The sequence below is a fragment of the Trichoplusia ni genome, chromosome 5 (genome assembly GCF_003590095.1).
Source record: "Trichoplusia ni isolate ovarian cell line Hi5 chromosome 5, tn1, whole genome shotgun sequence".
In the NCBI taxonomy this organism is placed as follows: domain Eukaryota; kingdom Metazoa; phylum Arthropoda; class Insecta; order Lepidoptera; family Noctuidae; genus Trichoplusia; species Trichoplusia ni.
In genome coordinates this window covers 19,106,858-19,131,688 of record NC_039482.1, presented here as the reverse complement: position 1 = coordinate 19,131,688, position 24,831 = coordinate 19,106,858, and the positions used below count along the sequence as shown (strand labels likewise).

General features: G+C 35.3%; 1 protein-coding gene across 1 annotated transcript in view; it reads right to left on the bottom strand.

Moving 5' to 3' along the window:
- Positions 1-358: 358 nt before the first annotated feature.
- LOC113494105 (nuclear receptor subfamily 2 group F member 1-B) overlaps positions 359-24,831 on the bottom strand; it is a gene marked incomplete at its 5' end in the record, with an annotated part of 74,528 nt that continues 50,055 nt past the window's right edge. Inside the window, one exon of the mRNA XM_026872253.1 lies at positions 359-713. Coding sequence (XP_026728054.1) covers positions 439-713 — 275 coding nt within the window. The remainder of the gene's footprint in view (positions 714-24,831) is intronic.

The window sequence follows — 24,831 nt, the reverse complement described above, 5'->3', positions numbered from 1 at the left end:
ATAGTAAACTATTTTTACAGAGGAACAAAAAACTTGAACTAATACACTAGGGACACCCACTGAAGTCGGTTACTTGATATCTGGTAAGCCACAGTCCTGTCGTACGTTCAACAGATTGTCTATCATGAGGGCCTTGTGCGCGGGCTTGTGAGTGTCGGGCGCGGCCGGGTCGAACTCCTCGACGGGCTTGGGCGCGTAGAAGGCGGAGATGGGGTCGAAGGTGGCGGCGGGGTCCGCGCGCTCGCTCTCGCGGCTGGTGCGCGAGAAATACTCGTCGCTGGCGTCCGGCGTCTCGTGGAACTCGCTGGAGGACGTGACCGCGTCCTCCGGGGCTTCGCGCTGGTACCGCTGGAAGGGCTCGAACCGCTGGCTCGGCAGGTACGGCGGGAAGCCGTAGGGCGTGGATCAGGCCGCTGCCAGCTGCCTCCACATCGTATGTCACATGGTCGCCATGTACGGCCACGAGAACGAGCTCCCGGAGAGCAGCATGTCCCGGATCAGGGTCTCGATGGGGGTCTTGCCGACCAGCCGGACGAAGAACAGCTGTTCTATGACCTGTGAGCTGACTGTCCGTAGTGAAGGCAGCCGCAGCAGCAGCTTGCCGAACCTGGTCGGCTGGTTGGGGTACTGACTCCGGCAGTACTCCTCCAGCGCACATTGTGACTTCTCCTGCAGGCTCTCTATGTGGGGTACGTCTGATAGACCGCACGCATCTGGAACAGACAGAAAATACGTTAATACATTAAATATAATCAACTCAAAAATTTACACTGATCTTTATTATTGTCATCAGGCAGGTGAGTTAAAACAACAGTTTAAATAGTACATTCCATAGTAAACAATCTTTAAATATATTGTATTTCGTTCTTATTCCGTAGATAACTTTGTTTTTACCCAAATTGTCGTTTCAACGTCATAACATTGTTTAATGTGTCATAAATCTATGTAATCCCCCTAAACGCCAAATATACCTGTTTCTGACTTTCCGCTAATGCTGTCGTAAAAAGGTTTAATGTAATAGAAGAAACATTAGCCACAGCATTATGGAATATTATAATCATTGGGAATGATAATAAAATAAAGTAGATTCATTTCTTGAAATATACGCTTTTTAAATTAGAATTAAGCTGGGCAATAATTAAGTTCTTCACATAAGCTCATATTAGTTCAATCTTGTTCAAGCTACATCAATATATTTCATATTATTTTTATTTCTTTAAAAATATATTATAGTAAGTATTTACCGCACACAATTTTACAGTCAATTCTTACGTAAAAACCTCTATAGTCAAAGATTAAACTATCTGATTAAATAACAATGCAAGGCTTAACAAGATTCCCTTATAATTAAATACTGATGATTCATTAAAATGTGACGTAACATCTTAGGAATCCAATTAGCAGTTCTCAGGTATTTAAAGCTTGTCTTGACTGCTAGTTTCATAACTTGCAAAACTTTTGTATTGTAAATTAGCAGCCATATGTAAAGTTACTGCATCAAAGGTGACAAGAATTTTTATTGGAAGGTGTTTACGTAATGTCCTGTGTATGAGGTTATAATAAATGAATGCGGACAACATCACATACATTGTTCTGACCCAAAGTATGTTGCTAAAGCACTTGTGTTGTGGAATTCAGATGCAACGAAGGTACCACAAGCAAGCCCGAGACAATGTAGAAATAAGAATTTTTACATTGACCCGACCGGGGATCGAACTCGGGACCTCAGAGCTAGCGACACCTTGAAACCGGTGCGTACGCCACTTGACCACGGAGGTCGGTTATTGATGGTGAAAGCGCAGATCTAGTATTTTCATCCTGAAGATCTGTTTTGCGTGCGAAAGAGAAGCGATGATCTTATGAACTCTCTTTCTTTTACTCACTCAGATAGCCCATCTGAGTGAGTAAAAGAAATAGGGATCAGATGTCTTTCAGTCAGTCTGCTGTGGTAAAGGTACAATTTATATAGTTAACTTTTTGGCACTTAGCACTAAACACAAACTTCTCATCAGTTTCATATCTAGAGCAACTATGTACTAAAATCAAATATTATCTGTACGATGGATGGGTGTTTTTATTGCGATTATACGTCCCAAAATTTATTTATTTTTTCTTTTCATTCTATTTGAAAACGAACTTTATAAAAAAAAGTATAAAACCGTTATACACATCCGAGATTTATAGACATAATCCTTAAACCCTTTAAACAATCCACATTTTCTTAGTCCAAGAATAAGATTATTTCAACCCCTAAAATAAAAACGAATAAACATAATAACCCGTGAATGCGGGGTTGAGTTGTAATGCGATTAGATCCCTGTACAATAGACCAAACGGGACTTACAGAGCTTCTTATTTCGTCGCAACAAGGTTGAAATTCGCATATCTTTTGCTAATGTCTTGTGTAGTATTTGCGGGTAGCATTAATATTTTTTATTGTTATTTATAAGATGTGGCTGGGTGAGCAAGGAGGTCGTTATCTAGCCAGATGTCTGCTTCAGTGCATGGGGGTAATGAGAGCTGTTATCATCTCTGTCTTAATGAAAATTGAATGATATAGGGATACTATTTCCTTGTATTTTTTTAGTTAGGAATTATGTTTTTTTAACTATTCGTATACTATTGTTTTCTTTTAGTAAACTTTCGGTAAGAGTAGTTGTACCTCAATGCTATATTATCGTATTTGGCAAAAGCAATTTGACTGATAAATCGACATTTGTTGCGAGTGAAACAGTAAAATCAGTCAGAACTGAACCTGGCCAAGATTGAAAAAAAGAGATTAAAATAATAGTAATAAGAATAATAAATTACGAAAAGAGGTAGTCCGTATTAAAAAAACACTTTTCATACCTCTTGCTTCTAAATTGAATATTCAACTCAAAATTGAATACGCGTCGAGTCTTAAAAAACTTCGAATACAACTCATAGTTAATTAAACACGTATCTAACATTAAAACTGACAAGTATCGCGGACGGTAATTAAAAATTAACCTAGTTGTGAGGACAGCCCCAGTTAAGACAATTATCTAAACGTTAATTCAGCTGATATTTGAGTTGTTCTGTAGGTGTCTAAAATTCTCACTGAATTATACTAAACTACTTATACATTCAGATAAGTTCTCATGCTGAAGAAGAACGTGTCCAAGACTGATGGACCGATGAACTAAAAGGTTGGACTGGACGCGGAAGAAAGGACCGGGTGTTTTAGCGCAAATTGAGGGAGGCCTATGATGCCCACCTGATATTGGAAATTATTGGAATATTACATTCTTTAAGAGATAGGTTTTCATAAAAGCGCTATTCATTTACAGTGAATTTGTTATCACAGAAGATCTTTTGATTACGATTTTTCCGATTTTGTCAGGTCAGTTTTCTAGAATTAGATTGGGTATTAGTAGTAAAATATTAATGTTGTATACATTGCCTTTTTACCATTTACTCTTCAAAACAGAGATAATCTTTCTTTGAAAGAAACATTCAATATTACATCAAAGTTCAAACTCTGCGCAATTCCCAATAAACATCTCGTTATCATCTCCACGCATATATGACGTAACGATCTAGGTTCAAAACAATAGAACCCTACACTATATCACTCGCGATGACGTCATAGGAGGCCCGATCTCCCAAACAACCTACATTTTCATTCAATAAACGGCAACTATTAATTCTAATTCGTGTGTCTACGCCTCAGAGCGTCTTGGGACACGATGACGCAATCCAGGGACCATAATTGTGGTCACTTGTCCTAATTGTTCCAGCGATGCCACTAAATGGTGACAGCTGCTTGATAATTGATACACAAGGCTTCCGCAATGTAAATAGAACCGTATCACTACATCATTAAAGTTCAAATTCGTATAAAAATCGCTCAAGAAAAGAAGAGAAAAATTCGTAAACTGGACTTTGAAATTTTTGCTGCGGTGTTAAAGTTTATATTTCAATGAAGTAAATTTTAGGCCTATTGAAGGATGTTGTGAGGCGTTTGTTTGTAAGCTTAGCATTATGATATGTAATTTGCATTTCCGCAAAACGACAGTGAAAGATGGTTGAGTATTAAAACGTAAGTACGGTAGCGAAGTATTCATAGGTATTTATTTGTAAAGAGGATATTGACATCAGAGTGACCACTGTTTATAATCTGTAAACATATTTAACACATTAGTTACGTAATGTAAGGTGTTATGTTGTTACGTTAACAACGAATGCTTGGGGCTATGATTAGATGTAACTAAAAATGTGATTCTCGGTACTGGCAAACGTAACAATCCTACACAGTTCTGAAATGAAAGCTAGTATTTTTCAGTTGCATTGATTTTTTAGTTTTTTTCTCTTAAAGAAAATCATCATAAGGCAACCTCTGAATATTGGTCTATAATCTATACGTCATTTTGCAGTGAGCAAGCATAGTGATCCGTGCATAGACCATCCCTTTTGACTATATAAAAATGGAGCTATGCCCAGCAATGTTCAACGCACGTTTTCAATTGTGTAGATTCTATGGGATATAGACATTCATCCCCATTTACCCTTTCAAGAATCGCAAACCAATTAACTTGCTAATGATTTCTGATAAACCATTATATAAACGTGTGTCACTCCTGGATGTAAAAGAAACAAGGAACAAAACAGAACAAAAAAAACTTCTTTTTTTTTAAAGAAGAGATATCAAAATTTCCCAATGGATTCGATAATCAAAATCTGCTACTATCAAATCAAAAGGTGTACGACAATGATCGAAAAGACCAAAGATCAGGCAAAGACGGTGCAATAGCAATTAACCCGACGCCCGCTGGACATCGTAACAATGTAATATATTTTAATTGAAACGACCCCGCCGTAGATGCAGTAAATATTGGTCGGAATGAACGAATGAAACTAATTGAATGGATGAAGGAGTGTCGCGTTAAATTTTTAAGTAGGTTGTGAATGAGTGACGTCATTTTGTAGTTGTTTAATTGTTGATTACTGATGTTATATTATATCTCAACTATGTTATGAAGGCAAATGTTAGAATATTAATTATAGACACGTTTATTATTTATCGTGGCTTATTTAAAACTCAACAGCTGTAGTTTATTGTTAATGATGTCATGAAACTTGAACGAAGAAATTAAAGTTATTTATTTATCACAATTGTTTCATTCAAATTAATGTTTAAGACTCATATTCTGCAGTTTTCTGTCTTATATTGTATTTATGAAATGTTTATCAATAAGGCATCGTTTTAACCGACGATGGAAAGCAAGGTTTAATCTTTCATCAGAAATATAGTATTTTTAGCCTAAATTGATTAAAATTTTTATGGAACCAAATGACAGGTATTCAGTTCAAAGTCATAAGGTAACAACCTTAAAACTAAACAAAATTTTGACGAATTGAACCCCCTCCGTCTAAAGTCGGTTGAAAAAGGATCAATTTAAAAATCCAAGATGTCTTCCGAACGTCAAATGGGACCTCCACATTAGGTACACAACGCACACTAATAAAACCCTACATGAGCCTGATTCGGAGGCAACTCTTAACCAGTATTGATGGTGGTGTCAACAGATTTGACCCAGTGAATCAATGTTCTATCATGACCAATGAATGCTTATAGCATCGACTGCTGGCGCCGGCCAGTCGATACGTAAATATGTATCGATTTCATGTTTATTATGTCTGAGTTTTAAGGAAACAGTTCCATTAATAAAGGTATTTGGTTGGTTGAAGTATTCTAATCGCGAAACGGTAAAATGTCCAGAAAATGTATGTGTTGCAAAAAAGTAGATGTCTCTACATCTCAGTCTTAAGGCAAAAGTATTAGATAAGAATGCAATTTGATAATCCAAACTGAAAATAAAATATTTATCCATAATGTTTCCCTCCAGATTTCATGTGACGAATCCCATTGACTCTCATTAAACACTCGACTAAAGGGTGATAATCGAGAATTAAATCGATGGCCCGCATCGAGAGTGTATCGTTTATGAAAATAAAATAATCGTCGCTCATTACTCGATTTACGGGTTATGCGGGTGTTTATAACGACACGCTTTTTATATCAATGGGTTTTAACTTTCATCGCTCCGTTGATTGTATATAATTTGTTCGTTGTTATCTTTTTACTTTTCTTCGGTGATTGGAGCATTTTTTATCATTTGGGAGTTTATAGTGATTGTAATTGGCCGTTAAATGATTCTCTATAGCCGACACTAAATATTTTTTACGCTTGTATACTCAAGTAAATTGTTCGCTATTTCAAATATTTGATAGGGTTTTATTGGTGATATTAAAAACGGAGAAAAAATAGTTTTATACAATTTTGCTATAATAGCTAAACAGATTAAACTCATAATGTAAACGCAACAAATTCTTAGGCAAACAGTCTTTAGAAATTGTGTCTATTCATACAAGGAGGCGTAACACCAATGTAGGCGGCATAAGCAGATGTTTGTACAACGGCCGAGAAAACCCGAAGACTGACCGACAATAGCCGAACTTTGCCGAAGAATATCCAAGTCTTGCCGAACATTAACGAAGATGGACGAAGAATTAGGCGAACAATCGCAAAAGACTACAATAGCGCTTTGTGTTCGAACTTCGAATCTTATTATAATAGTCGATAATGGTATTGATGCGCTTTTGAAATACGTACGATTACTTATTTTATTCTTAACTTGGGTATTTGCCTATTAGTTCGTTTTTTTTTAAATACTTAATCTCATTGTGAAAACAACCGGAGTATGAAAGTAATAATATACTTGCGTAAATGATAAAAGCAAAAGAAATTCAAAATTTTGTGACGAATCGAGACACCAAATAACTTTACAGCTCTTGCTCAAATTTTCGGGGCATCTCCATCCGATTTAATCTCGAACGGCTTTACAATAGTAAAATAATCTTGTAAGCACATCGGAAATAGCGAAGCAAATTTAGCTACCACAATAGGACCCCGGTGTTTGTCACCAAGATTTGGATCTTGAGAATAACACCCCAGCCTTATCGGATTCGAGATGTTTATTTATGTTTATAATGCGTTGTGGAGCTGCTAGGTATTTTATATATTTGCTCTTATGTTTGAAGATTACACGTTGGTACGTAAAATGTAGGAAACAAAATTAAATAGAGTTCGTTCATTACATTACTTTCTGCTACAAAGGAGAACGGAAAACGGGAGAAATATCACCAGAAGCTATAATAATTTTAATAAAAAATGTGGTAGCTTCATTCTTCCATTTGTAAAAAAAACTGCTGTACGGGTGGACAATTTGCATTTGGTAGACAGATATTAATATTGGACGGTAGCCAACTGTCATAAAAATTACCGTAAGCGAACATTGAAATGATTGTCAAGTAATAGGTATTCATTTGTAACATCAGACATTTACACCGGTAAAATGATACAAAGAAAAATGTAGGCAGCTTTTATCACAGATAATAACATTGAAAAAGTATTAAATTCAAAGAAGTCCTTACAATAGATCAATAGACACAAATTGGACGTCCATAGGTACCTTGGACACGTGTCCGAATTAAAAAAAAAAGTCTGGCATTATCGACAAAGTTGAGTGTGCTGACAAAAAAAAAGTTTAGTATTCAAAGTTCTTATTTCAAATGACGAAGGGCGCAATTTGGTCGGCATTTTTTTTAAATGACAGCAACATTAAAATTGTACCGTCGAATACCATCAAATGGCGCGAAAAGTGAAAAAATGGTTGACATTTAGCATTGTGAAATAAAATTTTAAATAAACACCTTTTGAGTGGGCGTTAGCGGAGTATTTGTAAATAGGTTTTTGTTGTTATTACAATGGTATTTCTAACGGCTCCACGGGGGTTGTTGTCTGACAATCTCGTAATGTTGCCACGTGCTTCTAATACCGGACATTTGTATTGTATCAAAATAATAATTTGTAATTTACTTACGACAGTGGTGGCGTGTCTATAAATAAAATGTGACTGTCGGTTGTTTTTGTACCGCGTAACAGTTACGTGCAAAACGACTCTTCATCGTAACAACGGAGTATCATTGCGTTTAGTATTGCCTTTTTTAACTTTGAGATGTTTTTAGTGCAGTGCAGTCTGAATAAAAAAACGTATAAGAGGGTACCTTTTTACAGCATTTAAGCATCTTTTTACTAACTCCTACCTAATCAAGATTCAATTTTTAATTATAATCGAAACTACATGAAAATGATAATTATAAATTGTTATATAAAGAGTAGAATTATGTTTTGTATAGAAATCAATATTCGGCTAAACTACAAAAGGATATTGTAAAAGCAGAGGCCAAATAAATAATACTAATAAGGCATTTAATGTCCATTCAAATATCGCCTACCATTTACGGGACAAAACAGTCAAATAATGTAAGCGGCTACGTCATAACTGAGTTAGGCACAAACTGTAAATGAAATCCACAAATTAGATTTACCTAATACGGATTAAGAATAACTTAAAGTAAATCGCATGTAACTTAAAACGAAACGTAATACTATAAAGGTGCGTGCACATAACATTGGCGCGATATCGCACGATCGCGCGGCATAAATAACGCCGCGGGTGGCGCTACCGACGCGGCGAGCCAACAACTTTACGATGTCACAAAAATACCTGCGCGCTACCGTAATATCCTAGACAGCGTACAACTGAACAAGACTCTAGTACCACTTAACAAAATACCTAAAATTCGATGAAGAAATTATAGAAATTGTCGAATATTTCTCTGATTTTATGTGAATTCTTTAAGCATAATGATACTTTAACGGCATATTGAATGACATACCTACATAATTTTAAGATGTATATGCGGAGAATGCGTCGTATTGCCGTTGAACTGACTTTTTAATAGAGTCATATTGTAACGGTATTCATAATTTTGAAGGAAATTCATGTTCAGTGCATAGTACCTACTCGTATACTTTGTAGCGACACCGTTAATGTAATGTGCACCGCTTACTTTATACTTGAGTTATTTGCTTTTTTTAGTAGTTGTGTTTGTCTTAAGGTACAGTTGTAGAGCAACTTTATGCGTTATTTCTTTGTTTGAGGAACAAATACATAAAAAAATACGGTATTTTACTCTTTTGCGCAGGTACGGAGCGACAAAAACTGTTTACTTGCGTAACTTCGACAAATATGGCAATTAACTCTTGATCGGTTGCTTTTAAAAACACAATTTAACTAAATAGCATATTGCGAAACGTATAATTTCACCGACCCAAGTCCAAAACAAAAACATTTCCCGTTTAACCCTCTGCCAGCCACTGAAAGGGCAAGAAGTGACCTGTCAGGTCAGATGTGACGTCACACATACTCCTGAATACAATCATAGACTGACAAAAGAACAATACAGTTTGCAACTGGGTCAGGGAGTCGCTTGAAACCCGGTGTCGCGACTCGCGTCAGATAGTAAGGTCTCGCCTTTACAATAGCTGACAAGACGGAACGCGGTCAGTGTGTTCGAAGCTTTACCTCCGAAGGTGAAAACTGAATAAAGCCAATTTGAACTCTTTTATGGTCAATGTGAGGTTCAGTTTTTGTTGACCCTAATCCTTGCTTCGATTTTTGATAAATTTGCAGAGGACAATATTGCAAAATTTGCCAAAATTCTCTGACAAGTTGTCAAATAATCGTATGTAAAAACAGTGTCAATAAAGTAAACAGTCATAAAAGAATAAACAAAAACTTCTAATATTTAATTAAATTCGCAAAACTACATATTTACCGCAAAAAGGTTTTTAAACTCAAGTGATTTATGTCAAATTGTCTCTATTTTGACAGCTGTCATTAATCGACAAAATTAAAAATACACACGAACAGTGTAGCCCATAATTTAACCATTTAACTATGTCGAAGCCAAGTGAAAACAAAATAAAATAATAATTAGGTAATTAAAATTTATTGATTGGATATTAATTAGCTTGGGCCATATTATTTGAATAATTAATTATGTTGTTTATAAATAGATGGGCGATCGGTAATTTTCGTTGATTGGTTAATATAAATTTGATTTCTATGATGATTGGGATAACGAAAAAAGTATAGATTTTGAGATATCGCACTATTTATGGTCAATTATAGAAGGTTAAGGTTGTCATTTGTCTATGGACCACGTTCGGAAATGAGGTCTCAATTATTATAATCTTCTTTTAATATGAAGAAGTATAAATGGGATTTGTTTAATATTAACGCGTGGTCGTTTCATAGCGAATTTATCGTTCTCTGAATAAAGATTAAATGAAATATCTTGTATTTATTCTAATCAAAATACTATTTCCAATAATTGAGTTTTCTGTGACGTTTCCACATAGAAAGTTTATGACTGTCATATTGACAATCAAGGTATTTAGGATAACCCACTTCAACTTTTATTACAATCAATAAAAGTTTTTTCTCTATTATAAAGGAAGTTGTAAACACTTAATATACATCCAAATCGCTCCAATCAATTTGAAAACGAACATTAAATCACACATTTCTATTTAATTCCGTTTTATATTAACCGTATACGTTTTATCTATAATGATACGGAACGAATACAAATTGTGTATAATCAAACAACACTATGCTGAAGCTATAAAGCGACCTATCGTTTTCGCATAAACTTTCAACAAGCGGTGTCACAACCCTATATCTCAGACTAGTTAGAACCAATAAGGAGAAAAGGATTAAATTTCACCACAAATTCCATTGCCAGCGCTATATCGAGTCTAATAACGCAGATATTGTTGCACGGAAAAAGTGCAGCAATGTACGCAAAATACGAAGCAAGTATCATAACATTATTATTTTCATAGTCGGACACCAACTAAGGTAAGTTCCGTACGCTGTGAGTTTGTAGCGGCGTCCCATCGCATCGTTGTGATAACATTAATGACGTCGTAAACCTGCCCCGCATCGCCAGAGCGAGATAGAAACAACACAGATACGCGAGAACGCGGAAGAATTAGCCTTCACTAACGATGGAGTAAATCACCTGTTAGGCTGGATCCTAGCTTTAGTAGTGAGATTAAATTTAAAGTAAGCTTAAATCACATAACGTATAGGAAACGTGTTTTATGTTCATGATGCGTAGCATAGATAGGGATAGAGATTTTAATGTGTAATCATTATTATAAAAACGGTAATACACGGAGCCTTCTGAATACATTAAGACCTATTCAATCTACCATTTTGACGCTAACATGTTCCCATTTGCGTTATAAAAAGGTATTTTAAAAATACATAAGATAATTATTCCCCCGTGCGCGTCGGTCCATCTGGGCGTGTTTAATTTGAATAACAAAGAGGTCTGACCGCGCGCGTGGCGGGAAAACGAAAGATTGACACGCACTCGCCGCGCGCCAAGCCACCGATCGCGATGATATGTGGCGCGAATGGAAATAAGAACGCTTCAATCTACGATTTATGAGTTATTAACGGATTGAAATCATATCAAAATGGCTAATCTTATTTTTATAAAAAAATGTTATATGTAATCAAAACATTAATGTCTAAGAAATACTTTTCGAAGTTTGATGTAGCTCCATATCAGCAAGGGACTTAAAATAAGAGAATTGTTTATAACTAAACACGTTTCTTGCAATTTACCTATTTTTACTATAACTGTTTTTAGTGCGATATTTCTTACTACCGACAGTTGATTATTGTTTGCTGTTTTGATAAGGAACTGTAAATCTTTCACCAAAATAAATATCCATATTTTAACAAAACAATCATAATACACGCACAATGTATGCCGCGAGCGATTTTTTGATGAATGAACACATCAGTACGGGAAACAGTGACTGATGGGTGAACAACAAAGGGCCGATCTTTGCACTTTGACATTCGCGGTTTAATCACGTACTACAAGCTTTGTAGTGGCGATCGACGGAGATCAGTGCGCACTTGACACCGACGATACCTCTTGACAAAGTCACTTCGAGCGGATCGGAAAGTACTCGGTCGAACGTATTGTCTAAAACGTGTAACCCGTGCTTCGATCTTTATCGAGAACACAAGAGCCGTCTATTATGCCACTAAACTTTTAATTTACTAACAAAAATGTTGTAGGCTTTGTCTATGGTAAAATGATCGGAGATAAAATCGGATTGGGTTGGCGTTGTTGCTCAATTTAGAGTATTAACTCGATTATCGCTCATTGAGCATTATCTATTGTGTTTTTATAAAGGAAATTAACAAGTAGATTGTTAATGTTTTTGTGATATAACCCGAGCTGATTGGGCTACGTGCGAGAGTAGTTCACAATCGATTTCGTACGCTCTATTTACAAAAAAGTATTGATGTCATTTGACTATTTCAAATTTAAATTTAGATTAGAATGAATGGAACATGAAGTGATTACTTTAAACCTTTGCCGAAATTGTAAATATGAATAAAAATGAGTTCCAGAATTGTGTGTAGAACCTAAAAAGTAACATTTGTGTAGTATACAGTCGCGTAGCTCCATTTGTGACACAGCTGCCAACACTTACTGCTGGACACGACTGTACGTACACGGAACGGGAGGACGGCTACTGTCCGAGTTGAAAACTAATGTACACTCAGGGCTGGTGCTATTGTAACAAGGATTTTTTATCTGAGGTCGTTTGTTTTTCAGTTTTTTTTATTCATAAAATTTTGCCTGAAATGTTTTGATCTTATTATCGGGTTTTCTTTGAGTTTATGAGTTGATGGTAAAGTGAATGAGGCTTAGATTGACTGTTGGTCTTTTTACTAGTAATTCACAAAATTGTTAACTATACAATATTTTATAGTTGTATTAACATAAGTTGAGACTAGCTCTTCTTTATAGCATTGTTTGAGTAGGTACCATTTGTTAATATTTTATTATACCCACATTAAAGGCAAGTAAACCCTATTAACTAAAATCAGATCAAATACAAATTCGCTTAAACCCATGTAACATCGAATAAAAAATAAAAGTAACAAAAACCAAATCGGATCAACCCTAACCGCTGACGGGGTGAAATAAAGCCCTGCGCGAACGAATGGAGTGAAAAAATTCTAGTTCAAAAAGTCGTATTGTCGGACATGTCGTATCATGGCGATTTTTGCGGGACTATTGAGGCGTTTTTGTTTTGTTGCGATCGCTTGTCTAGCTTAGATGTAGACAGTTCGTGTTGAAGCAGAAATGGAATGGATGTTTGTCTGGTGGTAGGGTAATAATGACCCCATTTGACCATTTGCGAAACTTGTATTAACTCTTTGTTTAAGTAACATTTTCAGTGACCCTTAATGAAATTATTGGATGTAAAATAACCAAAAAAATGTTTTCATATATACTCAATACCAGCATAAATGCTTCTGACGTGGCACGTGACTATCTTACAATACAATATTTTTTAAGTAAAAATATCTTTACAAAAAATGCACAAAACCCGAGCTTTACCGACTGTAAAACGATACAACACTGATAACCGATCATTTAAAACGGGGGATATTAACAATGACTGGCCCTCGGGCACCCTCAAAAATCGAACTCTATTCAACGTAACACGACACTACCAACTACTGGCAACCACTGCCGAATACTGGCCCCTCATTAAAGTTGCCACTTAATTTAATAAAAAAAATAACCATATCAGAGTTCGAATTTTGAAAATTAATAAAAATGTCAAGCGTTACTAACGTAATGACGTCACAATGCGGGCTGTGGAATACTGTAGATTAAGAGGCGGTAATAGAATTGCAGTACCGTGAAAAAAGAGAAAAAATCGAGTGACGTCACACCCTCGCCCTGAGCGTGGGGTGTTAGTACGATTCAGCACTTTCGCAGAATAAGCTTAAACGTTGAAAACCCAATTTGACGGCTCGATTAGCACAGTCGGGCTTTTATTCACGTGAAATGATTGATTTTCGCTTTATAGAAGGTGATAGAGAATATCACACCCAACTGTTTCACCTGACAACTGTCATTTTTGCAGTATCGAATAAAAATGTGAAACAAAATAAGTATGTATTGTATAATATACATCAGCAAAAAAGAATCGAAAATGCAATTATTTGTCACCGCATGATAACAGCACAAAAATATATTTATTAACCTATAAAAGGCGCGCGTCAAACTAATTACAAAATTAATTTGGCGCGTCTTCCGTATCGGCTGAGCGCGCGGGTCGCATTTCACGCGGCAACACGGGCCGGGCCGTGTTCCTCCCAACATACCCTGTAAGTCGTGCACAGGACGACCATTGTGCTCAATTCGGGTCCCAGTTAATTGTTTTTAATTCGCCAGTACTGTATTGTAACTCTTTTAATTACGCCCACGGTGCAGCGCTAATGGCGGCTTCGTGCGCGCCTGAACCGATCACGAGAGTCCTTTTGTTTAATTGTACAGTTCTACCAAGATGGGTTCCAGATAAGCCTCTGTGTGGGCAACGCATTAGTTTTTAGTACTAATTATGGGTTTTATATGTGATTTAGTATCGTATGGGATTATGTTACGTTTTCTTTAATGAAATGAGATCTTTTTATTTGTTTTTGTGAGTAAATTTTTTATATATTCTTTTAAGTATTTTCGAAGTTAATGAACTCGTGATCATATTTTATTGATCATCGTAGAGGTTATATTATTATTCAAATTACGAAACTGTCATGAATATTCTTGTGATAAACACACTGTCATTATTGATGACTATATCTTTTATTTGTGTTTCAGACGAGTTAAAACGTACACAGTGCTCAAAAACATTATCGCACCTTTTAAAGGGAAAAATATGGTCGGCGTAAAGTGAGTTGGAGTCGATAGTACTGTTGCGCGCGGAGTGTAGCGCGGCCGGCAGTGTATCGCCCTCATTTGGTTAATTCGCCGTGTGTAGCTCCTCAATTAAACAGGACAAAAGAAGAAGTTCGACGACAACGGAAATCACGACTCGATATTACATTGATGATACTTTTAATGAGCCTTTTTACGCAATTCTGTATTTGAATTTAACGGGAATTCAATTGTTAGCGGCGGAGTTGAGCGGGTTTTGTTTTTTAAACGATTTTGAAATGGAATGCAGCATTTAAGGGTTATTGTTTCGTTTGTGTTTGAATTAAGAACGATATTGGTAAGCTCACGTAATAAGGAACTCTTGTCTAAATTAATTTGACAAGTAGAATAACAAAACGCTATGACGTAATAACACTAAAAGATTTGCGTTAACAGAAAGCGAATAGCTGTAAACCTCATTCCTCAATAGGATAACCCCCGAATGCCTAAAGTGTGACAAGCCACAAAAGTAACCCTAACATGCGGGGTGCGACCCTCGCCTCCGGTGACGGCAATCTCATATCAACCGCGACTTTTGCCACTACAAGCCGGCGAGCGAAGGGTTGACACATGCATGTTACAAGTGGGATAAATCCGATGATTGTACAAGACACGCGTGATTTACGTGTGATGGAGATTAAGGAGGTAGAAAAAATATGGGCGAAATGACTATTTTTAATTAAACTGCATTAGTAAGTTCTCTTTCAAAACCAAAGTTAACTCACAAAATATACTGAGATACAATTTATTTTTGACAAAAAACCTTTTTATGTAATTTTGCATTTAATAGTATACGTAAAAAACACGAAGTTATTCACGGAATAACATTAGAATAATACTCGTATTCCGTTGAGTGATTCGATGAGATTTATCCACGACCTACGCACGCACATGTAGTTTTTTACCCGTCACCCTCAGGGGCGCGGATAATCATATCAGCACACGTCAGTTGAGACGGGACACGTCGAGTTGACACCCCTACGTGACCACCAATCAATGATTAAAAAAGTTTTTCAATAGCCCCAGATAACTGTTATTAAGTGTACAATTGAGTACAGGCAGTACAGCGTATTCACTGCACTTTATGGGGGAGCTGTAACATATAACCACAACAAAAACCTTGGAACCTGTGATCAAGTAACCCTACTGCAGCCGCGCACGCGTCAAAACGACCGCGAAAAAAATAAAATTACAGCTTCCCATTAACTGTTGATTACAGGCGAGACAAAAAACCGTGTGATTATTTTCACAAGGTATTAATCTCGTGCGTCAAACGCGCGATTAACTTATAAATCCGGTATAATTGTAGCCACCGACAGATGTCGCCGGCGGCGCCGCCACTGGAATTGCGCGCGCGCATACTTTATTACCTTTTTGTTCGGACAAAGAGCACCGCCTACGTCAGCCACCGTTTATTATCGTGACGAAATATAACCAAAATAGTCGTAGTTGTTATTTACTAACATACAGCTGTTATGGCCGATATAAAAGTTTTTAATTTTTATAGCACAGATTAAATAAAGCTTTTATCAGTCAGTGTCCAGTAACGTCAATATTATCTTGATAAGTCATCATTATTTGTGCACATTAAGTAATCTTAGAAGCTTTAATATATTTATGATTATTACCGAGATCCAAACTTTCTAAAATTAACAACTTTAAGATTACTTTGAAGGAGGTCTTGGAAGCTCTCGGAGATAACAATTGCAGTCAAAGAGAGATAATAACAGAATCTTAACTGAATTAAATTAAGAACTTTTTAATTATCAGCAGCTATAATAAAATTTAATTAAAATATAAACCTCAGCTGAGAAAAGCTGCTTTTATAACAACTTGATATGACATGTCTTGAATAAATGCAAAAAAAAGGTTTTATGACAATGAAATTTAAACAGTCCGTCTAAGTACTTTCCAGTCGCCTTTCTATAATTACAAACAGCTCTAAAAAAATCAGTTCAACTATCAAACGAATCCAATAACCCCATGAAAATCAAAACCCGAACACACGACCGGAATTTTTTCGTTCAAAAATTCTTTTTTAACTCCAATACAGTAGGTGTGGACAAATTTAATTAATTCGTCCTTGTACCCGCTGCATATTCATGTGGTCACAGCTCGTTAGGTCGTCGCCGGTCAGTGTTAACAGTCTGCCGGGGGTACAAAATACCCCAGATTTATTTGCTACGGTTTTTAAGGGTTGAAATCTATACTGTGTATAGTTGTAGTATAGATTTGAGTGTGGACTGGCGTGATTTACGGAAGGATTTGATTTGGTGTGATTTTTGAGGTGATGTGATGATGTGGTGATGGCTTTTTTTGTTATTAAGCATTTATTTTCAGACCAAATTTTTGAAAGCAATTGAGTTCTTGAATACTAACTTGATACCTACATGAGATGAGGTAGAAGTGGTCATTTTGATTAAGAGCATTTCCTATCAATATTGTATTTCAAATAACAATATGAATGATAATCTGATTAATGAAAATTAATTTGTAATTTCTTTGGTTAATAAATTGCCTGAACCATCCCTTTTTGACGACCTCCGTGGTCGAGTGGCGTATGCACCGGTTTCAAGGTGTCGCTAGCTCTGAGGTCCCGGGTTCGATCCCCGGTCGGGTCAATGTAAAAATTAACATTTCTACATAGTCTCGGGTCTGGGTGTTTGTGGTACCTTCGTTGTATCTGAATTCCATAACACAAGTGCTTTAGCAACTTACTTTGGGTTCAGAACAATGTATGTGATGTTGTCCGCATTTATTTATTTATTTATTATTTATTTTATCCCTTTTAACATCAATATCGGTAATGTCTCAAAAGAAATCCTCATCTCCAATAAAATCGAACCAATTCAAGACCTAAACTAGATCCCGCACCAGGACTTATGTTACCAAATTGACACTAATTTCACATATCAATCAACTATTCATACGGTAGGTGACACAGTCACGTGACAGGCAGTGACAGGCGGCGACGGGCCGATGCTCCCTTCGCCACTAATGAGCAAACAAGATCCAACAGACGTGGACGTATCGCATGCTCTGCCGCACTCATGGTGTTTGCTTTGCCGGATCCGCTTTGATTTACTCAAATTGTAAAGTTTGCTTGCATTTGCTCAGCAGTTTAGTATTTATTTTTTGATTTTTCAATATCAGTGACTTCGTTTGATACGTTATTTCGTATTTTTCTAGCTTACTGGGTTTATTTTAGTACTATTTGTTTCTGTTTTAAAATTTAAGTTGATGGTCATAAAACATATTTCAGACAAGAATCTTTAACATTCAAGTGCCTCTTAAGTAACAATTATAATTTATCTCTACATCCCTAAACCATACCGGCCACAGCGCTACACTCCAAAAATGTAATCTTCTATAACACTTCCATACTTCAAAACGGGAACCCGATTAGCGAACGAAGAGAATAACATAATCTCGTTACGCCTTCACCTTAGCGCGAATAATTAGCAATTCCCTTACAGAGAGCGTTGAGCGAGATAACTGAATCTAGGCTTAACAAGTTTCACGAATAACACGATAACCCTGCGAAGATAAAAGGACTCACCACCGTATCTTGTAAAATAGATGCAGCTGTGGGAGCGAGACAGCGCTCTATAAAGTCTATAGCGCCATCTCCCTTTAACAGGTGATGGTAGGTTTTCTGGCCGGCGTTGATAAAAACCATTAAATACAAGTATTGCTGATAGTTTCGTCAGATAGTAAGAAGTTTAACACCTTTGTGGTGGAACCAAGAGATGAAAGAGAAAATTATCTACAGCCTTAAAGATATGCAAGTATGCGAGGTATTTTACGTGGGCTGCTTAGCTTTGTGTATAGCTAATGAAGATGTAGGATTGTTTTGGACATTTTATAGCTTTCGTTAGAAATAAAATTAAGAATTTGTCAGGTGATTCTGTTGTTTTCTTTATAGCCGACAGATTTTTGGAAGCAGAATTTTCAACAAATATTTTTTCGTCGAAAAAATTAAATAAACATAAACTTCAAAACTTCATACATCATAGATATATGACCGAAAATAATTAGAAGTCCTTCATCCCCCGACATTTGGACAAGCAGTGCCCCGCGGGGCCCGGCGTCTTTTTATCGGCGGGGGACCGCAAATTTCTATTTGCATATCTGTGCACTCATAAATCTCTGTTTCACTTATTAGCCGTTTCTCCCTACCGGGGTCGTTTCGACCGACCACCGCAAAATAGGGTTACTTTGACGTGTTGTTTTTAAAAGAAATTTTTAAATGTTTTTGACGATGTTTTGCTATTCACAGACCTGTTTAACGATATAAAGAAGTATCTTGGTATGACTACATCACAACATGACAAACTCTATTGGATATTAGACAGAATACTATTCTTTACGAAATTTTCTAAATAATTACAGTTATTAGTAACGTGACTAAAAGTCCAATCCCCGTGTATAAGTAAAATTTTAGTGCTAATATAGAATCAAACCTTTTCATTTCCAGTAGATAATTTTCCAGGCATTTTTATCGTAACAGTAATGATTCTTAGTACATGTGCATTATACTAACTCGTCTTTCTTGCTTTTTGCTAAAGTGAATGTTAGATAATTTTACATAGATATACAACATTGCAACATAAAAATATGATAAAGCAAACCTTGTGCTTACAATCAGTTGAACTACAAACCAATCTGAAAACAGTTAATACTAATAACAAATTAAAACTAATTGAATTACAAAATCGTTCTATCATCGTCATTTATATAACAGTATACCAAATTGCAATCACAAGTTTCACAGTGACATAATTATTTAAAAGCCCAATGTTTGTTGAAGCGAATCATATTTTCACGGTCTGAGCAGTGACAGAACTATATGGATTTATAAATTAATCTGATAACAGTTCATTGCTTAATATCTTCACGACGGTATAATTTAAGGAGATAGGCAGATATGCAGACATTATTTAATGAGATATTGATTTGTTTGATTTAAGAAAAGAAATTGACATTGAATTTAAATTTGACTATGCTCAAAACTAGTACAACCAGAAATATAGTGTAGTATGTTACAGTATTATTTTTATAATTTTTAAACCAACTCGCCTGTGTCGATGGCGAAAATTTCGTATGTTTTAATACATTGCACGGCGATAAGCAAATAAAATCAAAAGTGATTGAACATTGATGTCAATCTACCGCAACTTGCAAAAAACCTTTTGGCAGAGTGGAACCTTGGAAGAAAGTAAGTTCGCTTCAGCAAACCCTAAAATGATAAGTTAAAAATTGTTAATACTTACATGATCATGCCGGTCGTTTGTACCCCCGCTCCAATGCTTGTTAGTGACATGTGACAGTGCTAGTGAACTGGTTACTTTGGGTGATTATAGCTCAACAGAAAAAAGTGGTTAGTATAGTGTTAATTTTTATTAACAGTTTACCACCACCAAGAGTAACCTTCACCAAACATGCAAAAAGCTTAGAAGAAACATGCGACAGACATTTTAAAACACTGACTGGTATTATGGGACTCTATAAAGCCATAAACCCACGTGCTACAGAAAAAGTACTTATTTCAATATGTCAAAAATTAAAAAAAAAACGCCGTTCTAAATACGAAATCTTCAGACTTTACAGAATTGTAGAGTTTGTGGAAGGGGATCTCTTATAGTCTGAAGAATAGACAAAATACTATGGATATGTGACGAACATGCATTAGAAATGAGATGGAAATCTTTTCTATAACATTTGAACACACTGCTGTTTGTTAAACCAGGAAACCTTTTAAATATAAAAATACAAAACATTATTTGAAAATGCCATTATGTAAGTATTTCACCATTTCAGGTCATGTTCACTTTTTCAAAGATGAAATGCTCACACTGTACTTTATAAAAATAGTGTTACGTTACCAAAATAATATACCTATTCCATAAGACTCAAAATTAAATAACATAATATTTATCTGTTACCGAAATATTATAAGCAACCTAATATCGGGCCTTATCAAACAAACGGTTATTAGATATTACATGAAGCGTAAAATTCGTCCATGTAACCATCGTGACCAATACTCGATCTGTGACTATTAATTTTCTCACTGATTCAGAACTTAATTCGTCATGAGCGTTCTATTTCCACGGAATGAAACGCGTTAATGGAATTATATAAAGTATTGAAGTAACGGGTACGATATTATTTGGAATAGCTAGTACTGTTATAGTATGAACGGGTAAAATACTAGGTAGGTAATAGGTTTTTATTACGTCTATATTCGTTGCAGTAGAATAGAGGTGTTTATAGTATTTTCAATTAGCACTAAAATAGCTGTCAATAAAAATGCCAAACCTTTTATAAATAATCCTTTTTGATTTCAATAAAATATAAAAATAAATCCGATATTTATTAAAATGAATAAAATTCAATAATTATAAATATTTTAAAACAAAAAGACGTTTTAATTTAATCGTTTCCATGCAAATAACACTAATTGTGAATTTTAAGAGCAGTTTCATTTAATTATATTGCTATATCTGACAATAAATATACGGCTACTAATATTTTTATTGGAAAGTCGGACTTTTATAGTTCCTTTTTTAATTTGCGAGAGTTTAAATACTTTTAAAACTTTTAAGCTTGAAATATGTTTTGGGGTCTGAATATAAATTATAGAAAGTTTAACACTGAGTTAATTTTATTATTTGTAGTACAAATATGTTACATATAGTTATGTTAATTAATTGTTTCGATAGCATCGAGTGGGTATCGTATATCACTCGGAGACGCCCCCGGCGCCGCCTACGTCGTGTCCGTAATGTTTATCTTTAGACGAAATCTGTTAATGTTAAGTTGCGAGTTTTCTCGACGCTGAACGGGTTGATCCGTGCTTTTGTGTTAGCGTTGTAGGGTTGGGTTGTTTAAAGGCTCTATTAAACTGTCCTTTCACTAGTAATAAAAAAATAAAAAAGAAAATTAGGTAAACAATCCAAAAGATAATAATATTGTATCCAACTTAACACAAAAATATACAACTTAAAATAACATTCGTTTTTATTTTTATCATCTTCTACGGTCCCCAAGTTCCATACTAATAATATTTCTCAAGCAATTGGTACCAGGCGCTCAGACCACTGAAGAAAGTGCGCGGTCAAGCTTAAAGCACACCATTACAACTAGACCTTTCCCACTGTTCCGGAACTGAATTGAAAACCAAACGAGTGAGGTCAGCCTATTTTGGGCATCGGAAATGCGGCAAATTTATTACTGCGTTTGGGTTTCACTGAAGGGGATCTTAAGTCGTTGAGTTAAGAGTTATTTTAAGTTTGTTTGTTGTTAGTGCTCGATGTATATCAATTTCAGCAATGAGCGTAGCGACAAGTGAGGGCGCACGTGATGTGAATGTCCATTGGTGGACCTTTTTATTGACTGACCATATGATATTTGAAAGTTTGATACGTACCCATATAGTATTACATTGATTCAGAGGGGAATACCGAATAAGGCATAACATTTATTTCTAAAACTTACTTTTTGATTCGATTCTGTCCAATAATAAAAATGCAAAGCAGATACTATGTACCTACGCAATACTTAAATGTAAATGTTCTAAAGTCAAAGAAAAAAATCCGTTAAAATTAATTCCATGTTCAAATTTGACAGCTGCTAATGATCTGTATAAACACTGTTCCATTTACAAAAGTAAAAGATAAAATAAAATTTAAAAGCCCTGTTACACGAGTCAAAACGCACATCAACGCGAATTTATTGGATTAATTGAGCAATAAAAAAATCTGTGGCTAAGGAAAAAGCGGGTAAAAAACCAGAGGGGGAGGGAAACACTTCATTTCACGCGTTTTATACGAAGAGGGCCTATGCTGTGAGTAAGGTGGCATATAAATCTTCTGCCGGAAACATTTTTTTGTTCGACGAAAATAGTTTCCTCTTGTTTTTCGGAATATAGTTTGGGGGAGCCACGGAATGCGAGGGGACATTATATTTTCACTTAGTTATTAATGTTTTTCGCTATTGCAGTTTTAAAAATGTTTTTTTGATGAAATATAGGCGACCTGCCAGCGCCATTTGTCATTTTATTTCATAAAAATCTGTCGCGTGTGACGTTTTAAATGTATTTTTTATGTCTGCGGTATTAGCAAGTCTTATTGTGCTGTCAATTACAAATTTACTCTATTTTTGTTTTTTATTTCGAGTGTCCGTTTTTAGTAGGTAAATAAAGGGTCTTAAATCTCGCATTTACCATAAAGGATAGAGACAAATGGCGGCCGGGGGCGGTTAGTTCTTTATTCATTCCGGGGGTTGGCGGGTATAAATCAATGGCTGCACGTCAATAGCATTGCGCTAGTGGACTGTGGGCCCGAAAGGAATTGCGCAAGGAGGTTTTAAGACTACTTCATTTACTTACTTGTGTTTTCTTTGGGACTATCTTAAGAATTCTAGTATAAGTATGTTAAAGCGGAGTAGTAAGCGGAAAATATGTATTTTTTTTATCATTTATATCATCCAAAAAATTCGCGTTGATCTGCATTTTTCTGCGAGTTTTTATTCAACCTTATTCAGAAATTTTGTTTTCAACTGTATTATTTTGGCTCAACCATTGTTTTTGTCAGTTTTACGTTATTAGTGTTCATAAAAAAAACAACATCAAAATAATATACTAACACCCAACTTTCGACAACATCAAAACTCAAAACAACTTATTTATTATGTACTAAACAGACCGGAATGAGATTACGATACTTTATTACAGAATAATTATAATAATAATCACTAATTCTAAGTTATGGGGTAAGCCCATAACTCTTGGTAAGCCAGCGACTAGTCAACACCAATACTTACTAGTTAAAATACAACCTGCTTTGGGTATTAACTCTAACATCAGGTTCCCATAAATATTAAGTACTAGGTAGTAATTGCAAGATTGCATCCTATGGCCTATTGAAATTAAATTATGAATTAGTGAAATACGATATCACTTGGTTTGAATATATGAAGTAACACAAGTACCTTATGTCGTGAATATATATTCGAATATGGTATTTCGTAATAATGCATCCTTAGTAAGCTCTTACAATAATTCTGGACCCCGATTCAGCTATTTTACAATGGCCGATGACTGAATGGCAATTGCATAAAATTTGAAGTGATTTCTATTCTCTTTAGCATTATGCCAACAACATCACGAAACGAATTCAGCGGTCATTGTTAATAGCAGAATTGGGGCCCTGGAAGTTTTGAGCATTGATCATTATATAACAACACATATTAATTGTGTTAAAGGCTCGTCGAACCAGGCCTTTATAAAAGTTGAAAGTAAAAAAATAAATCTTCTAATTTCAAAATGATATCTCAATCAAATACGTTGATTTATTCGATTTATACACATTAAATTATTTGTATTAATATTATGTTAATATGTAAAGTAATAATTTTAATAATTATACAGACGCCTTTGACACTACATTCATCAGTAATTTAAGATTTTAATTTTACGGGATAGTGTTGTGCTGTTGATTGGATTCAAAAATTGTGTTACGATGTAAATTTAAATTAAACTTGCCTTTAAAATAATGCAACTTATTATTCATTTAAACGTATTTAAAATTTAAATAAATTTATTTACAAGTTCAATAACCTTAAAAAAATCCATTCGTCATCATGAATAATGGAATAAATTAAATGAAATATTGAGTTGCTTAAGTAAAATGATGATGAAAATATTGAAAAAAATCGCAGTGTTTTCGGGACAATCTCTTAGCGAGCAATATGTCACGATAAATAACAGTACCATTTGAACAAGTAAAATGGCGGCGCGAACTAAAAAGCCGTAAGGGTGCATAAAGTATTAGGCTTTTAGTCCTAAATGCGTTCACACTGCATAATATAAGGCAAAAGAGGCTCTTTCTTAAATTGTATTAAGATTTATAAAACATACAGTTACCTACTTGTTAGTAGACGTTCCTTCTATTTATAATAACAACAAACGAATTTTGTGTCCTATTGTAATAAGTAGATAGTAAGTACCTACTATGGTACCAAACAACATAGAAAATATTATCTTTTAGCTACTTAACCAGATCAAAATCAATTAAAATCTTCTCC